Genomic DNA, 17,830 nt, shown 5'->3' with positions numbered 1-17,830 from the left:
GCTGTTTGGGAGAGATCCAAGCAAGTACTGCTCTTGTAGCTGAAGGTAACATTTGTGGGAGGAGATGAGATTATGGTACCAGATTGTGATGGAGTTTGGAGCTTATCCTGTATGTTCATGTTTCTTCCTTTGTGGCCTGTAGACTCTGCAACAGCAACTCTAGAATATTTGCAGAAATGCAGGTCTAAACCCACACCAAGATATGGAAAATATCCATAGAATCTGTTGTTTTTGCTCAGAATTGGGATTTTCCTATATTGCTAATGTACAATAGAATGCTCTGTATTTAACAAATATTTTTTAAGTGATATTTCATCAGGTTTACGCAAACACAGTATTTATGAGAGAATTTATGTCTTACATTGGTGTTTTAGGAGGTTCCCAAGAGAAGAACCATGATTATAAAATGTTGTTTATAAAGTAAATGTAGAAGACATGTATACTGACTCTTGGGATCAATAAAAAGGCAGAAAATTCCAAACAAAAAGCAATTTGGAAGCCTAATTTGTGACTACATCTTTAAGGATATATTTTCCTAAAACCAGTTCAGAGTGAGAATTCCCTGAAACCTCTGTCACTCAGTGTTCAGTCTCTGGCCGTGTGTGTGTGTATACAGTTTAGGAGAAAGCAAGGAATATGGAAATGGAAAACGTTTCAGAATAATAGAAAGAACTTATGATATGTTTATAAATGTTCTACATATCTCTCTTACTGTACAGGAATTAGAGAATAAAAGAAGACTACAAAAACAAGCTGCCGCTAGTCAAAGTGCCATGGAAGTTCGCTTGAATAGAGCTCTAGAAGAAGCAGAAAAGTATAAACTGGAGTTAAGTAAAGTAAAGCAAAATAACAAGGTATGGAAAAACTGAATAATTTGGGTAGTGATCACCTTTGGTAACTTTCTCTTTTAGGCAAGACTCGAAAATGATAGTTTTTAAATTATAATTCTTGATGTCACGGTAAACACATCTCTTTTCAGAAGAAATATCCTTATTAGCAATATGTACATTTCCAATAAGTTAGAATTATATTGCTTGGACTAGTGCCATACTTGGGTGATAGCACAACTCTTTGGAGAATTCATTCATTTTTTCATCCAACAGATCTTTATTGTGTGCCCATCTTATATGCCAGACACCTTTCTAATCTCTTGGAATAAATAAATGGTGGGGAAAAGTCTGTTTTGAATCTCAAGTCTGTTCTATCCCTCTCTGAGCCTCAATTTTCTAATATATAATGCAAGGGGCTATTTTACAGGGCAGTGGTTCTCAAACTTGAGCATATATCAGAATCACCTGGAGGGTTTATTTAAACATAGATTCCTGGGTCCCACCCACAGATTTTCTTATTCAGTAGATTTGGGGTGAGACTTGAGAATGTGCAGGTTTTTTTGTTTTTTGTTTTTTTAAAATTTTTATTGGAGTGTAGTTGATTTACAGTGTTGTGTTAGTTTCTGTTGTACAGCGAAATGAATCAGTTATACATATATATATATATATATATATATATATATATATATATCCATTCTTTTTTAGATTCTATTCCCATATAGGCCATTACAGAGAATTGAGTAGAGTTCCCTGTGCTATACAGTACTGTGTGTATGTCAATTCCAACCTTCCAGTTTATCCCTCCCCCCTTTACCCTCTGGTAACCATGTTTGTTTTCTAGATCTGTGACTCTATTTCTGTATTGTAGATAAGTTCATTTGTACCCTTTTCTTAGATTCCACATATAAGCAATATCATGTGGTATTTGTCTTTCTCTGTTTGACTTACTTCACTCACTATGACGATCTCTAGGTCCATCTATGTTGCTGCAAATGGCACTATATTGTTCTTTTTTATGGCTGAGTAATATTCCATCGTGTGTGTGTGCGTGTGTGTGTGTGTGTGTACACATATATATATACACACCACGTCTTTTTTATCCATTCCACTGTTGATGGACATTTAGGTTGCATCCATGTCCTGGTTATTGTAAATAGTGCTGCAGTGAACATTGGGGTGCATGTATCTTTTCAAATTATGGTTTTCTCCAGATATGTGCCCAGGAATGGGATTGCTGGATCATATAGTACCTGAATTTTTAGTTTCTTAAGGAACCTCCATACTGTTCTTCATAGTGTCTGTATCAATTTACATTCCCACCAACAGTGCAGGAGGGTTCCCTTTTCTCCACACCCTCTCCTCATTTATTGTTTGTAGACTTTTTGATGATGGCCATTCTGACTGGTGTGAGGTGATACCTCACTGTTGTTTTGACTTGCATTTCTCTAATAATTAGTGACGTTGAGCATCTTTTCATGTGCCTCTGGGCCATCTGTATGTCTTCTTTGGAGAAATGTCTATTTAGATCTTCCACCCTTTTTTTTTTTTCTTTTTGTGGTACGCGGGCCTCTCACTGTTGTGGCCTCTCCTGTTGCGGAGCACAGGCTCCAGATGCGCAGGCTCAGCGGCCATGGCTCACGGGCCCAGCCACTCTGCGGCATGTGAGATCTTCCCAGACCGGGGCACGAACCCGTGTCCCCTGCATCGGCAGGCGGACTCCCAACCACTGCGCCACCAGGGAAGCCCTTCCGCCCATTTTTTGATTGGATTGTTTGGTTTTTTGATATTGAGCTACATGAGCTGTTTGTATATTTTGGAGATTAATCCCTTGTCAATTGCCTCATTGGCAAATATTTTCTCCCATTCTGAGGGTTGTCTTTTGTTTATGGTTTCCTTTGCTGTGCAGAAGCTTTTAAGTTTAACTAGGTACCGTTTATTTATTTTTATTTTCATTTTCATTACTCTTGGAGGTGGATTGAAAAAGATCTTGCTACGATTTATGTCAGAGAGTGTTCTGCCTATGTTTTCCTCTAGGAGTTTTTATAGTATCTGCCTTACATTTATGTCTTTAATCCATTTTGAGTTTATTTTAGTGTATGGTGGTAGGGAGTGTTCTAATTTCATTCTTTTACATGTAGCTGTCCAGTTTTACCAGCACCACTTACTGAAGAGACTGTCTTTACTCCATTGTATATTCTTGCCTTCTTTGTCATAGATTGGGTGACCATAGCTGTGTGGGTCTGTCTCTGGACTTTCTATCGTGGTCCATTGATCTGTATTTCTGTTTTTGTGCCGGTACCATACTGTTTTGATTATTGTGGCTTGGTAGTATAGTCTCAAGTCAGGGAGCCTGATTCCTCCAGCTCCTTTTTTCTTTCTCAAGATTGCTTTGACTATTTGTGGTCTTTTGTGTTTCCATAAAAATTGTAAAATATTTTGTTCTAGTTCTTTGAAAAATGCCATTGGTAACTTGGTAGGGATTGTATGAAATCTGTAGATTGCTTTGGGTAGTATAGTCATTTTCACAATGTTGATTCTTCCAATCCAACAACATGGTATATCTCTCCATCTGTTTGTGTCATCTTTTATTTCTTTCATCAGCATCTCATAGTTTTCAAGGAAAGGTCTTTTGTCTCCTTGGGTAGGTTTATTCCTAGGTATTTTATTCTTTTTGATGCCATGGTAAGTGGGATTGTTTCCTTGATTTCTGTTTCTGATCTTTCATTGTTATTGTATAGGAATGCAAGAGATTCCTGTGTATTAATTTTCTATCCTGCAATTTTACCGATGCATTGATGAGCTCTAGTAGTTTTCTGGTAGCATCTTTAGCATTTTCTATGTGTAGTATCATGTCATCTGCAAACAGTGACAGTTTTACTTCTTCTTTTCCAATTTGGATTCCTTCTATTCCTTTTTCTTCTCTGATTGCGTGGCTAGGACTTCCAAAACTATGTTGAATTATAGTAGTGAGAGTGAACATCCTTGTCTTGTTCCTGATCCTAGAGGAACTGCTTTCAGTTTTTTACCATTGAGAATGATGTTTGCTGTGGGTTTGTCATGTATGGCCTTTATGATGTTGAGGTGTGTTCCCTCTGCCCGCTTTCTGGAGATTCTTTATCATAATTGGGTGTTGATTTTGACAAAAGCTTTTCCTGCATCTATTGAGATGATCATGTGGTTTTATTCTTCAATTTGTTTTTTCTTTAATATTAATCTATTTATTTGGCTGCGCAGGGTCTTAGTTGCAGCATGCAGGATCTTTGTTGCCGTATGCGGCATCTGTTGCGACATGCAGGATACTTAGTTGCAGCATGCAGGATCTAATTCCCTGACCAGGGATCGAACCCAGCCCCCTGCGTTGGGAGCAAGGAGTCTTAACCCTGCTTAACTAGTCTTCACTGGACTGCCAGGGAAGTCCCTATTCAGTATGTTGATGTGATGTATCAGATTGTTTGATTTCTGTTATTGCAAAATCCTTGCATCCCTGGGATAAATCCCACTTGATCATGGTGTATGATCCTTTTAATGTGTTGTTGGATTCAGTTTGCTAGTATTTGTTTGAGGATTTTTGCATTTATTTTCATCAGTGATATTTGCCTGTAATTTTCTTTTTTTGTGATACCTTTGTCTGGTTTTGGTGTCAGGGTGACGGTGCCCTTGCCTCATAGAATGACCTTGAGAGTGTTTCCTTTCTCTGCAATTTTTTGGAAGAGTTTCAGAAGGCTAGGTGTTAACTCTTCTCTAAACGTTTGATAGAATTTGCCTGTGAAGCCATCTGGTCCTGGGCTTTTGTTTGTTGGAAGATTTTTAATCATAGTTTCAATTTCAGTACTTGTGATTGGTCTGTTCATATTTTCTATTTCTTCCTGGTTCAGTCTTGGAAGGTTGTACATTTCTAAGAATTTGTCCATTTCTTCCAGGTTGTCCATTTTATTGGCATAGAGTTGCTTGTAGTAGTCTCTTACGATCCTTTGTATTTCTGTGGTGTCCATTGTAACTTCTCCGTTTTCATATCTAATTTTATTGATTTGAGCCCTCTCCCTTTTTTTCCTTGATGGGTCTGGCTAAAGGTTTATCAATTTTATCTTCTAAAGGAACCGACTTTTAGTTTCATTGATCTTTGCTATTTGTTTTCTTCATCTCTATTTCATTTATTTCTGCTCTGATGTTTATGTTTTCTTTCCTTCTGTTAACTTTAGGTTTTGTTTATTCTTCTTTCTCTCGTTGATTTAGGCATAAGGTTTGGTTGTTTGAGATTTTTCTTGTTTCTTGAGGTAGGAGTGTATTGCTATAAACTTCCCTCTTAGAAATGCTTTTGCTGCATCCCTTAGGTTTTGGATTCTCATCTTTTTGTTGTCATTTGTCTCTAGGTATTTTTTTAATTTCCTTTTTGATTTTTTTAGTGATCCATTGGTTATTTAGTAACATATTGTTTAGCTTCCATGTGTTTGTGTTTTTTACAGGGTTTTTTGCCTGTAATTTATTTCTAATCTCATAGCTTTGTGGTTGGAAAAGATGCTTGATATGATTTCAGTTTTCTTAAATTTACCAAGGCTTGATTTGTGACCCAAGATGTGATCTGTCCTGGAGAATGTACCATGTGCATTTGAGAAGAAAGTGTATTCTGCTGCTTTTGGATGGGATGTCCTATAAATATCAATTAAGTCTATCTGGTCTAATGTGTCATTTAATACTTCTGTTTACTTATTAATTTTCTGTCTCAGTGATCTGTCCATTGTGTAAGAGAGGTGTTAAAGTCCCCCTCTATGGTTGTGTTACTATCAATTTCTCCTTTTATGGCTGTAAGCATTTGCCTTATATATTGAGGTGCTCCTATGTTGGTTGCATATATATTTACAATTGTGTACTTAAATATGCAATTGTAAATTCGTCTTGGATTGATCCCTTGATCATTATGTAACATCCTTCCTTGTCTTGTAACAGTTATAAGGTCTATTTTGTCACATATAAGTATTGCTGTTGCAGCTTTGTTTTGATTTCCATTCGCATGGAGTATCTTTTTCCATCCCCTCACTTTCAGTCTGTAAGTATCCCTAGGTCTGAGGTGGGTCTCTTGTAGACAGCATAGATATGGGTCTTGTTTTTGTATCCATTCATGCAGTCTGTGTGTTTTGGTTGGAGCATTTAATCTATTTACACTTTAGGTAATTATCAATATGTATGTTCCTATTGCCATTTTCTTAATTGTCATGGGTTCGTTTTTGTGGGTCTTTTTTCTTCCCTTACTCCTTTGTTGTTTTCTTTTGTGGTTTGATGACCATCTTTAGTGTTGTGTTGGGTTGCTTTTTCTTTTTTGTGTGTTTATCTATTGTAATTTTCAGGTTTGCACGTCCTATGAGGCTTTGATAAAGCAGTCTTTATATATACAAGGTTGTTTTAAGTTGCTGTTCTCTTAATTTCAAATGCTATTCCCATTTTCTGCATTTGTACTTTTCTCACGGTTGCTGGATTTGATATCATATTTGTGTATGGATGATTTCCTGCCTTTACTGTATGTTTGGCTTTACCAGTGAGCTTTCGCATTTTTGATTTTCTTGTTTCTAGTTGTGACCTCTTCCCCCATCCACCCCCCGCCTAGAGAAGTTCCTTTAGGAGTTTAGAAGTTCATTTGTTGTAAAGCTGGTTTGGTGGTACTGAATTCTCTTAGCTTTTGCTTGTCTGTAAAGCTTTTGATTTCTCTGTTGAATCTGAATGAGAACCTTGCTGGGTTCTCATTTCAGCCCCACCTAATAGTGTATTCTTGGTTGTAGGTTTTTCTCTTTCATCACTCTAAGTATATCCTGCCACTCCCTTCTGGCCTGCAGAGTTTCTGCTGAAAGATCAGCTGATAACCTTATGGGGATTACCTTGTATGTTATTTGTTCCTTTTCCCTTGTTTCTTTTAATATTTTTTCTTTGTATTTAATTTTTGTTAGCTTGATTAATTTGTGTCTCAGCGTGTTCCTCCTTGGATTTATCCTGTATGGCACTCTCTGCGTTTCCTGGACTTGGGTGACTATTTCCTTTCCCATGTTAGGGAAGTTTTCCACTATAATCTCTTCAAATATTTTCTCAGGCCCTTTCTCTTTTTCTTCTTCCTCTGGGACTCCTATAATTAGAATGTTGGTGCATTTAATGTTGTCCCAGAGGTCTCTGAGACTGTCCTCATTTCTTTTCATTCTTTTTCTTTATTCTGTTCTGCAGCAGAGATTTCTACCATTCTGTCTTCCAGGTCACTTATTTGTTCTTCTGCCTCAGTTATTCTGCTATTGATTCCTTCTAGTCTATTTTCATTTCAATTATTGTACTGTTCATCTCTGGTTTTTTGTTCTTTAGTTCTTCTAGGTCTTTGTTAAACATTTCTTGTATCTTCCCTATCTGTGCCTCCATTCTTTTTCCAAGATCTTGGATCATGTTTACTATCATTACTCTGAATTTTTCTTTAGGTAGATTGCCTGTCTCCTCTTTATTTAATTGTTCTTGTAGGTTTCTATCTTCCTCCTTCATCTGCAACATATTTCTTTGTCTTTTCAATTTGTCTAACTTACTGTATGTGTGGTCTCCTTTCTGCAGGCTGCAGGATTGTAGTTCCTCTTGCTTCTGGTGTCTGTCTCACCTAGTGGGTGAGGTTTGTCCAGAGGCTTGTGCCATTATCCCCTTGATAGGAGGTTTGACTGGTGTTGTGGTGACCAGAGCCTGCCCTGGATATTGAGTGGGGCCTCCCTTTGCTCTGTGGTTGTCAGTGTCCTGTCAGGGGTGGAGTCTGCTCCCTGGTTGGTAGAGTAGAGGCCCCAGATCTGTTTCTTAGCTGTGTTTCTGTACTGTGGTGTGAGGTAGGTGGGAATGGAGCACTCCCACTGGGAGATAAGCCACTGAGTATTCCTCCTCTGGAGCTGTTCACCGTGAATGTGCTCTGTTCTGTCCCCTTTCGCCCATTGTGCGGGCTCACAAAGTACACTGTTGTTGGCACTGATCTTGGTCCCACCTTAACTGTGGGTATGCCGGCAGTTGGCTCTGGTGACTCTCAGACGTTGTTTTCACCAGGCCACTGGCACAGCTCGACTGAAGTCAGGTCCCAGGACTACAGTAGTCGTGCACCTGGACCTGCTGTGGAGCTATGGAAGCAGCTCAGACTCTGGCCTGGCCCAACCTCTGCATGTATGTGCCCACAAAGCCCACAGCTGCTAAAGCCAGACTCGACCCACCTGCTGGAGCACTTGTCCTTTCAGATGTTTTGCAGGCACTGAATTTAGGAAGCCATCAGCGGAGGTGTAACTCCGCAGTTCACGCAGCCATGAGGAGAGATTTCAGCTCTTCTTCCTTAGTCACATGGCCCCTGGGGTTCAGCTGTGGTTTCACACCTCTGTGTGTTCCTCCCACCAGAGTCTGCTCCAGAGGTTGTCGGAGCACAAGAGCCCATCAGGCAGGAAGGAACCGTGGTGGTGATCGGGGTGAGCAGGCTCCCCAGGCGGGAGGGTGCTGGGGTAGGGATTGGAACATGTGAGCCCATCAGGCAGCGATCAGGTGAGTGGGGCCCCCAGGCTGAGGGAAGGGGTGGAGGAGGCAATAGCAGAGCCATGAGAGCCAGCTCCAGCGGGAGCCCTCCTTAGTGCCCATGGATGCAGGGGCTGGTGCGTGACGGGAGAGGCTGTAATGGCCGCCCCGCCCTTTGCGCATCACTCAACAATGGTTCTTTGCCTCTGTGGAGGTCCAGGCTTCCTCCACGAGCATTCCTGGTTGTGGAGCTCCTTACTCCCGTCCCCTCTGGCTGTCTTCTCACACCCAACAGCAGTCCCCTCCCCAGGTTTGCTCTCCAAACCCCACATTCCAGCCACCAGCAGAAACCTGTCTCAGGCTGAGGTGCACAGGGCTGTGGCACAGACCGTCCCGTCCTGCTTCCTCTCCTCTTCCTTTTTCCTTCTTTCTTTTGTCCTACCCAGTTATATAGGGATCTTTCTTGTCCTTTTAGGTGTCTGAGGTCCTCTGCTAGTGTTCAGCAGGTGCTCTGTGAGAATTTTTCTATTTCTAAATGTATTCTTGATGCCTTTGTGGGGAGAGATGAACTCCACGTCCTCCTCCTCCTCCACCATCTTGGAAAGTCCAAATATGCAGGTTTAACAAGTTACCAGCTGATGCTGATGCTAGTGATTCTGAGAGGACATTTTGTTAACCACTGTTATGGAGTTATTATAAGGATCACCATTGTGTCTCTAGCATCTAGCCAGTGATTGGTGTAGAATTAACACTCAGTTCCTGAAATATCTGTTGAATAAATGAAGACTCAAATATCAATGGGTGTGAAAGCCTTTTGTACACTCTATAAATACTGGCTATTAGTTTTTGGTTTTGTGTCAACCTGAAAGTGACACTCCATTAGGACAATACTTAGTTATTTAACAGTGCCCTGGATGATGGATTTAGGTGTCACCCTCCTTACATGCACAGATGATACATTTTGGATTAAATTAGTAACACTTAACAGGACATAGAACTAAATCAATCTTGGTAAGTACAATATTTTTAACACAGGCAAATATATTACAGTGACTACAAAGTTTTTTTTTTTCTTTTTTTTTTTTTTTTTTGTGGTACGCGGGCCTCTCACTGTTGTGGTACGCGGGCCTCTCACTGTTGTGGCCTCTCCCGTTGCGGAGCACAGGCTCCGGACGTGCAGGCTCAGCGGCCATGGCTCACGGGCCCAGCCTGTCCGCGGCATGTGGGATCCTCCCGGGCTGGGGCACGAACCTGTGTCCCCTGCATCGGCAGGCGGACTCTCAACCACCGTGCCATCAGGGAAGCCCAGAGTTTTAAGATATTGTCTGTGTGTTAGTTTATGCTGTATGATCAGACTGTGTTAACATTCAAGAGCCATCCATAGTATGATGACTGGGAATTATTAATAGAATGTATTTAATGAACAAGTTAGGAAGTCAGCTTTATAGACTTGCCAGTAATTATGTTATTGGAGTATTATTTCTAATTTTGGTGTATTCTAAAGGGATTTTGAAGAAAATAAAATGTAATAATCATGTAAATATCAGTATTTGCTAATTCTGGTTTCAGATTTGAGCTCTATTTTAGCACATACATTAGAGAAGTAGAAAGAAAAACTTATTTCCATGACAACAGATGACTCTCCTATTCTAGCCAGCCATTTTGCAAATTCAAGTAATCAGGACTTGGTATGTGAACATCTCAGTTCAAAACCATCAACACTATAAAAACAACTTAGATGTGTTCAAGACAAATTTCTGACCCTAGGTCTGCATTTTGGTGATCGATTTAAACATAGTGGGATGACATTTTGTTGTATATGTTTAAGTATTTATTATCAAGTAGACATTTTGAGATCAGAGTTCTTAAATGTACTTGTTACATGTATATTGTTTCAGATTTCTGAAAAAATATGTGTATGTGTCTTAAGTTTTTGATTTTTAAATTATTTTGCCTTGTTTCTAACTTTGAGGGGTGTTTTCAAGATACGCAGTAAGATTTTCCTTGGAGTCTAATCTGTATATAAGTTTTTCTTTTGGGAGTAGTTATATTTTTTTCCATTTTAATTCTTTGTACCTTGCTTCTCTTTCTGATTAGACATATTATTATAGTTAGGTAGGCAAGTAAAATTATTCAGGTTTATATGTGTAAGAAATAGTAAGATTTCCATAAAATAGAACAATATTGTCTCATAGTCATCAGAAAGTTAAAGATTTATTTTAAAAATAATGATAAAAAAATAAAAAAAATTAAAAAAAGTAATGATAAACTCATTCTGCACAGAGCTTAGGAAACAAGTAAACTGGTTTAGAGTAACTTTTGAAAAGTCAGTCAACTTAAACCAGATGCTGCATTAGTGCAGGAACCCTGTCTCTTTCACTCCTATGCCTGAGTGCCTGGAACATAATAATTGCCTCTGAAACACACTGAAGGGAGGAATGATGAAAGACAACCCTGTGATGGTTTAACTGCGCATTTGATTAGATGGTTGCTTGAAGTTCATTTAAAATATGTCACCAACTACATGTTACTTCATTTAGGAACAGATAATTTCTAATTCTTCATTAATTCATTTATAAATATTTATGAGGACCTGCTATGTACCTGTCAGATCTTTACTAGAGGCTGGAGATATAAAGGTGATAAAAAATAAGTATGGTCCTTGTAGTCATGCACCTTACAGTGGAGAAGTTAGATGTTAGTTAGACAAAACATCAAGCAAAATTAAGGTGCAACTGTGATGAATGCCATGAAGGAGGGTACATGGTGCTTTAAGCAAGTAACCAGATCAGTGAGTGAATTTTAAAAAATGTAATCCTAAGCTAAGATCTGAAAAACATACAGGAGTTATATATCAGGGGAGAGATTGTGGGCAGAAGGAATAGCATGTAAAAAAATGGCTCTGCAGCAAGAAAGAAGACAGGGTAATGAAAGGCAGGGATGGATGTGAAGGGGATGTTGCAAAGGGAGGCTTCAAACACAGGGAGAGGCCAAACCATCTAGGCCTTCAGGCCATGTTAAGTATTATGGATTTTATCCAAAGGGCAGTGTAAAGCCACTGCACTGTTATTTTGAAAAAGATGACAGGAGATGATGCCATGATCAGACATGCATCTGGAAGTACAGTCGTCTCTCAGTGTCCACGGGTGCTCAAGTCTCTTATATAGAATGATGCAGGGGCTTCCCTAGTGGCACAGTGGTTGAGAGTCTGCCTGCCGATGCAGGGGACACGGGTTTGTGCCCTGGTCCGGGAAGATCCCACATGCTGCGGAGCGGCTGGGCCCGTGAGCCATGGCCGCTGAGCCTGCACGTCCGGAGCCTGTGCTCCGCAATGGGAGAGACCACAACAGTGAGAGGCCTGCATACCGCAAAAAAACCAAACAAACAAACCAAGAACTTTATTAAACAAAATAGTCACCCTTTTGTTCCACTACCTTATGCCATTTTTCAAGCAACTTCATAATTCCATCTTCCTAATACTTTTTTATCTTTTTGAGCAAAGAACTGTACCTTTTACAGTCTTCCAGGGAATTGACATTTTTTCCATTAAGAGAATTTTGTAAAGAATGAAATAAATGGAAATCCGAAGGTGCAATGTCTGATGAATACAGTGGATAAATCAGAACTTCGCAGCCAAGCTGTAATAGTTTTTGCCTGGTCATCAGAGAAACACGTGGTCTCGCATTATCCTGATGGAAGATTCTGCATTTTCTGTTGACTAATTCTGGACGTTCTCATTGAGTGCCGCTTTCAGTTGGTCTGATTGGGAGTAGTATTTGTTGGAATCAATTGTTTGGATTTCTGGAAGGAGTTCATAATAGAGGACTCCCTTCCAGTCCCACCATATACACAACATCACCTTCTTTGGGTGAAGACCAGCCTTTGGTGTGGTTGGTGGTGGTTCATTTCGCTTGCCCCAAGATCTCTTCCCTTCCGCATTATTGTACATTATCCACTTTTCATCGCCTGTCACAATTTATTTTAAAAATGGAACATTTTCATTACATTTAAGTAAAGAATCACATGTGGAAATATCGTCAAGAAGGTTTCTTTTTGCTTAATTTATGTGGAACCCAAACATCAAAGCAATTAACATAACCAAGCTGGTGCAAATGATTTTCAACACTTGATTTGGATATTTTGAGTATGTTGGCTATCTTCTGTGTGGTATAATGTTCATTGTTCTCAATTAATATCTCAGTTTGATCGCTATCAACTTCAACTGGTCTACCCAACCGTGGGGCATTGTCCAGTGAGAAATCTCCAGCACCAAACTTCACAAACCACTTTTGACATGTTGGATCAGTCACAGCACCGTCTCCATACACTGCACAAATCGTTTTCTGTGTTTCAGTTGCGTTTTTACCTTTCTTGAAATAATAAAGCGTAATAGGCTGAAAATGTTGCTTTTCTTCCATCTTCAATATTAAAATGGCGACATAAAAATTCACCAATTTTGGGCTTCCCTGGTGGCACAGTGGTTGAGAGTCCGCCTGCCGATGCAGGGGACACGGATTCGTGCCCCGGTCCGGGAAGATCCCACATGCCGTGGAGCGGCTGGGCCCGTGAGCCATGGCTGTTGGGCCTGTGCATCCGGAGCCTGTGCTCTGCAACGGGAGAGGCCACAACAGTGAGAGGCCCGCATACTGGAAAAAAAAAAAAAAATTCACCAATTTTGATGTCTTTTTTTAAATGCACGCTGATATGACAGCTGTCACAATCTAACAAAATTGTTTTGAATGAAGTTAAAGACAAGTAAGTGTTATTAGAGCCATCCTATGGAAAAAAACGAATGAACTTTTTGGCCAACCCAGTACATCTATAATTTAGTGAGTTTGGGCTCATACATCTGTGTAACCACCACTTCAGTCAATAGATAGAATATTTTCATCACCCCCAGAAAGTTCCCTTATATTCTCTTTTCAAGTACTCCATCCTCCTAAGTGGAGGATGTTCTGATATTCGTGTTCTTGACTTTCATGTAAATGGAGCTGCATAGAATGTACTCCTTTGGGACTGGCTTCCTTCACTACACAATAATGTTGAGATTGATCCATGTTGTCAGGTTTTTTTTTCATGATCAGTCTTGCTAACCAGTTATCAGTTAATCTTTTCAACTTTTTAAAAATTTTTTCTATTGTCTGTTTTCTATTTTCACTGAATTCTTCTTATACAATTTTGTCTACTTTGCTTTTTTAAATATATTGATATTCATATTTTTAAATAAATTTATTTATTGTTATATATTATTTTTGGTTGTGTTGGGTCTTCGTTGCTGCGCATGAGCTTTCTCTAGTTGCAGCGAGCGGGGGCTACTCTTCGTTGCGGTGTGCGTGCTTCTCATTGCAGTGGCTTCTCATTGCGGAGCACGGGCTCAAGGGTGCATGGGCTTCAGTAGATGCAGTGCGTGGGCTCAGTAGTTGTGGCTTGTGGGCTCTAGAACACAGGCTCAGTAGTTGTGGCTCATGGGCTTAGTTGCTCCACGGCATGTGGGATCTTCCAGACCAGGGCTCAAACCTGTGTCCCCTGCACTGGAAGGCAGATTCCCAACCACTGCACCACCCGGGAAGCCCTGCTTTGCTTTTTAATTTGCAATCTTTTCAGTTTCTTAAATTGAAGATTTAGATCATTGATATTTCAACCTTCTTTTCCAATACAGCATTTAAAACTAAAATTTTCCTCAAAATGATACTTTAGCTGTCTCACAATTTTTTATTTGCCTATCTTTAAGTGTATGTATTTTTATTTCTATTTTATCACATTTATTGTGGTATAATTGACATATAATAAACCTGCCCATATTTAAAGTGTGTAAAATTTGATGATTTGTGACTATGTGTGTACCTATGATAAATCACCACAATAGAGATAATAAATATATCTATCACTCCCAAAAGTTTCCTTGTGACCCTTTATAATCATGCCTTTCTCCCAACCCCTATCTTCAGATAACTCATTTATATTTTCTAGAATTTCATATTTTTTAAAAGTGTAACTTCTTTCACTCAGTAAAATATTTTGAGCTTCATCCACGTTACTGCATGTGACAGTAGTTCACTTTTAATAATTTTACACATGGTGTAAATCTACCAAATTATACCACCTGTTGATGGACATTAGGGTTGTTTCCACTTTTTGGCTATTACAAGTAAAGCCCACAGGCACATTCACGTGTAAGTCTTTGTGTGGACATGTGTTTTCATTTCTCTTGAGTAAACACCTAGGAGTCAATTATCTGGGTTGTATTTTACATGTATGTTCAGCTGCCAAACTGTTTTCTAAAATGGTTTTACCAATTTACATTCTCAACAGCACTGTATAAAAGCTGCAGTTGTTCCATACCTTCACCAACACTTACTGTGGTCGGTTTTTTATATTTTAGCTGTTCTAATAAGTGCCTAGTGGTATTTCATATTATGATTTTAATTTGTATTTCCCTAATGACTAGTGATGTTGAGCATATTCATGTGAATATTTGCCATCTTGATATCCTTTTTCCAGTTTTATTGAGATACAACTGACATACAACATTCTATAAGTTTAAGATGTATAACATGATGATTTGACTTACATATTTTGTGAAATGATTACCATAATGTTTAGTTAATATCCATCATCTCATATGTATACAAAAAGAAAAAGAAAAAAATGGTTTTTTTCTGATGATGAGAACTCTTAGGATCTACTCTCTTAACTTTTAAATATACCATAGAGCAGTGTTAACTCTAGTCATCAAGTTGTATATTATATACCTAGTACTTTTTGTCTTATAGCAGGAAGTTTATACATTTCGACCACCGTCATCCAATCCCACCCTCCCACCACCCTCTGCCTCTGGTTACCACAAATCTTATCTCTTTTTCTGTGAGTTTATTTTTTTGTTTTTGTTTTAGATTCTACACATAAGTGAGATCATACAGTATTTGACTTTCTCTGACTTATTTCACTTAGATAATGCCTTCAAAAGCCCATCCATGATGTTAATGGCAGGATTTCCTTCTTTTTTATAGCTAAACAATATTCCATTGTGTATATATCCCACAACTTATTTATCCATTCATCTGTCACTGGACACTTAGGTTGTTTCTATGTCTTGGCTATTGCAAATGCTGCTGCTGTGAACATTGGGGTGCAGATATTTATTTGACAAAGTATTTTTGTTTCCTTTGGATATATTCTCAGTGGTGGAATTGCTGGATATATGGTAGTGATATTTTTAATTCCATAGTGATTGGAATATAATGTACAGTCTTATCAACAGTGCACAAGTGTTCCTTTTCCTCCACATCATCACCATCATGTGTTATCTCTTGTTTTGTTTTTTTTATGATAGCCATTCAAACAGTCATAAGGTGATACCTCATTGGGGTTTTTTTTTTTTTAAAACCTATTTATTTTTTTAAAATTTTTGCCTGCATTTGTTCTCTGTTGCTGTGCGTGGGCTCTCTCCAGTTGTGGTGAGCAGGGGCTACTCTTCATTGCAGTGCGTGGGCTTCTCATTGAGGTGGCTTCTCTTGTTGCAGAGCACAGGCTCTAGGTGCACAGGCTGCAGTAGTTGTGGCACGCGAGCTCAGTAGTTGTGGCTTGCAGGCTCAGTAGTTGTGGTGCATGGGCTTAGTTGCTCCGTAGCATGTGGGATCTTCCTGAACCAGGGCTCAAACCCGTGTCCCCTGAATTGGCAGGTGGATTCTTAACCACTGTGCCACCAGGGAAGCCCCCTCATTGTGGTTTTATTTTGCATTTCCCAAATGATTAGAGATGTTGAGCACCTTTTCATGGACCTGTTGGCCATTTGTAAATCTTTGGAAAATTGTATATTCATGTCCTTTGCTCATTTTTTAAATTGGATAATTTGATTTTTTGTATGTTGAATTGTATGAATTCTTTATATGTTTTGAATATTAACCTCTTCAGATATATGGTTTACAGTATTTTTCCCATTCTGTAGGTTGCCTTTTCATTTTGTTGATCATTTTTTTTTTTTGCTGTGCAGAAGCTTTTTACTTTGACATAGTCCCACCTGTTTATTTTTCATTTTGTAACTTCTGATTTAGGTATCACATCCCAAAAAGTCATTACCAAGACCAATGTCAAGGCTCTTTATCCTGTGTTTTCTTCTAGGAGTTTTATGGTTTCTAGTCTTACATATAAGTTTCTATTCCATTTTCAGTTCATTTTTGTGAGTGATGTAATATAGGACTAGTTTCATTCTTTTTACATGTGAATATCAAATTTTCCCAGCACCATTTACTGAAGAGACTGTCCTTTCCCCACTGAGTATTCTTGGCTCCTTTGTCAAATATTAGTTGACTGTACATGCTGGGGTTTGTTTCTGGGCTCTTGATTCTGTTCCAGTGGTCTATGTTTCTGATTTTATGCCAGTACCATACAAATTTTGATTACTACAGCTTTATAATGTAGCTTGAAATTGGCAAGTGTGATGCCTCTTGCTTTTTTCTTTCTCAGGATTACTTTGGCTAATGGGGTCTTTTGTGATTCCATATAAATTCAGGATTTTTTTTCCTAATTCTGTTTAAAATTTCTTCAGAATCTTGATGGGGATTGCATTGAATCTATAGGTGGCTTTGGTAGTATTGACATTTAAAAAATATTAATTCTTCCAATCCATGAACACAGGATACCTTTCAACTTATTTGTGCCTTATCTGATTTCTTTCATCAATTTCTTAAAGTTTTCAGTGTATAGATCTTTCATATCCTTGGTTAAATTAAGTATTTTATTCTTGATGTAATTCTAAATGGGATTGTTTTCTTTCTTTTTCAGATAATTTGTTGTTAGTGTATAGAAACTACTAATTTTTTAATGTTAATTTTGTATCCTACAACTTTACAGAATTTGTTGATGAGATCTAACAGTTTTTTGGTGGAGTCTATAAGACTTTTCTATATATAAAATCATATCAACTGCAAATAGATGCAATTTTACTTCTTCTTTTCCAGTTCTGATACTGTTTATTTTTCTTGCTTGATTTCTCTGGCTAGAATTCTAGTACTATGTTAAGTAGGAGTGGTGAGAGTGGGCACTTGTCTTGTTCCTGACCTTAGAGGAAAAGCTTTCAACATTTCACCATTGAGTATGATTTTAGCTGTGGGCTTGTCATATATGGTCTGTTTTTCATTGAGGTAAATTTCTTCTAAACCTGATTTGTTAAGAGTCTTTATCATGAATGGATGTTGAATTTTGTCAGATGCTTTGTCTGTGTCTATTGACATGATCATGTGATTTTTTTCTTTCATCCTATTAATGTGATGTATGACATTGATTTGCAGATATTGAACTGTTCTTGCCTCCCTGGGATAAATCCCATTTGATCATGGTGTATGATCCTTTTAATGTATTGTTCAATTCAGTTTGCTAATATTGTTGAGGATTTTTGCATCTATGTTCACCAGTGTTATTGGTCTGTAATTTTCTTATTTTTGTGGTATCTTTATCTGATTTTGGTATTAGGGTGATGATGGCCTCAAAGAATGACTTTGGAAGCA

At 38.5% G+C, this 17,830-nt stretch overlaps 1 protein-coding gene across 9 annotated transcripts in view; it reads left to right on the top strand.

Moving 5' to 3' along the window:
- Positions 1–17,830, top strand: part of TEX9 (testis expressed 9) — a 216,545-nt gene that overhangs the window by 189,138 nt on the left and 9,577 nt on the right. For all 9 annotated transcript variants that reach the window (XM_049706011.1, XM_049706012.1, XM_033436974.2 and 6 more), the window contains one exon: positions 720–854. In XM_049706011.1, the coding sequence (XP_049561968.1) occupies positions 720–854 (135 nt within the window). The remainder of the gene's footprint in view (positions 1–719; positions 855–17,830) is intronic.

Source organism: Orcinus orca, chromosome 2 (assembly GCF_937001465.1).
Source record: "Orcinus orca chromosome 2, mOrcOrc1.1, whole genome shotgun sequence".
NCBI lineage: Eukaryota > Metazoa > Chordata > Mammalia > Artiodactyla > Delphinidae > Orcinus > Orcinus orca.
This window is presented reverse-complemented; position numbering and strand designations above follow the sequence as displayed.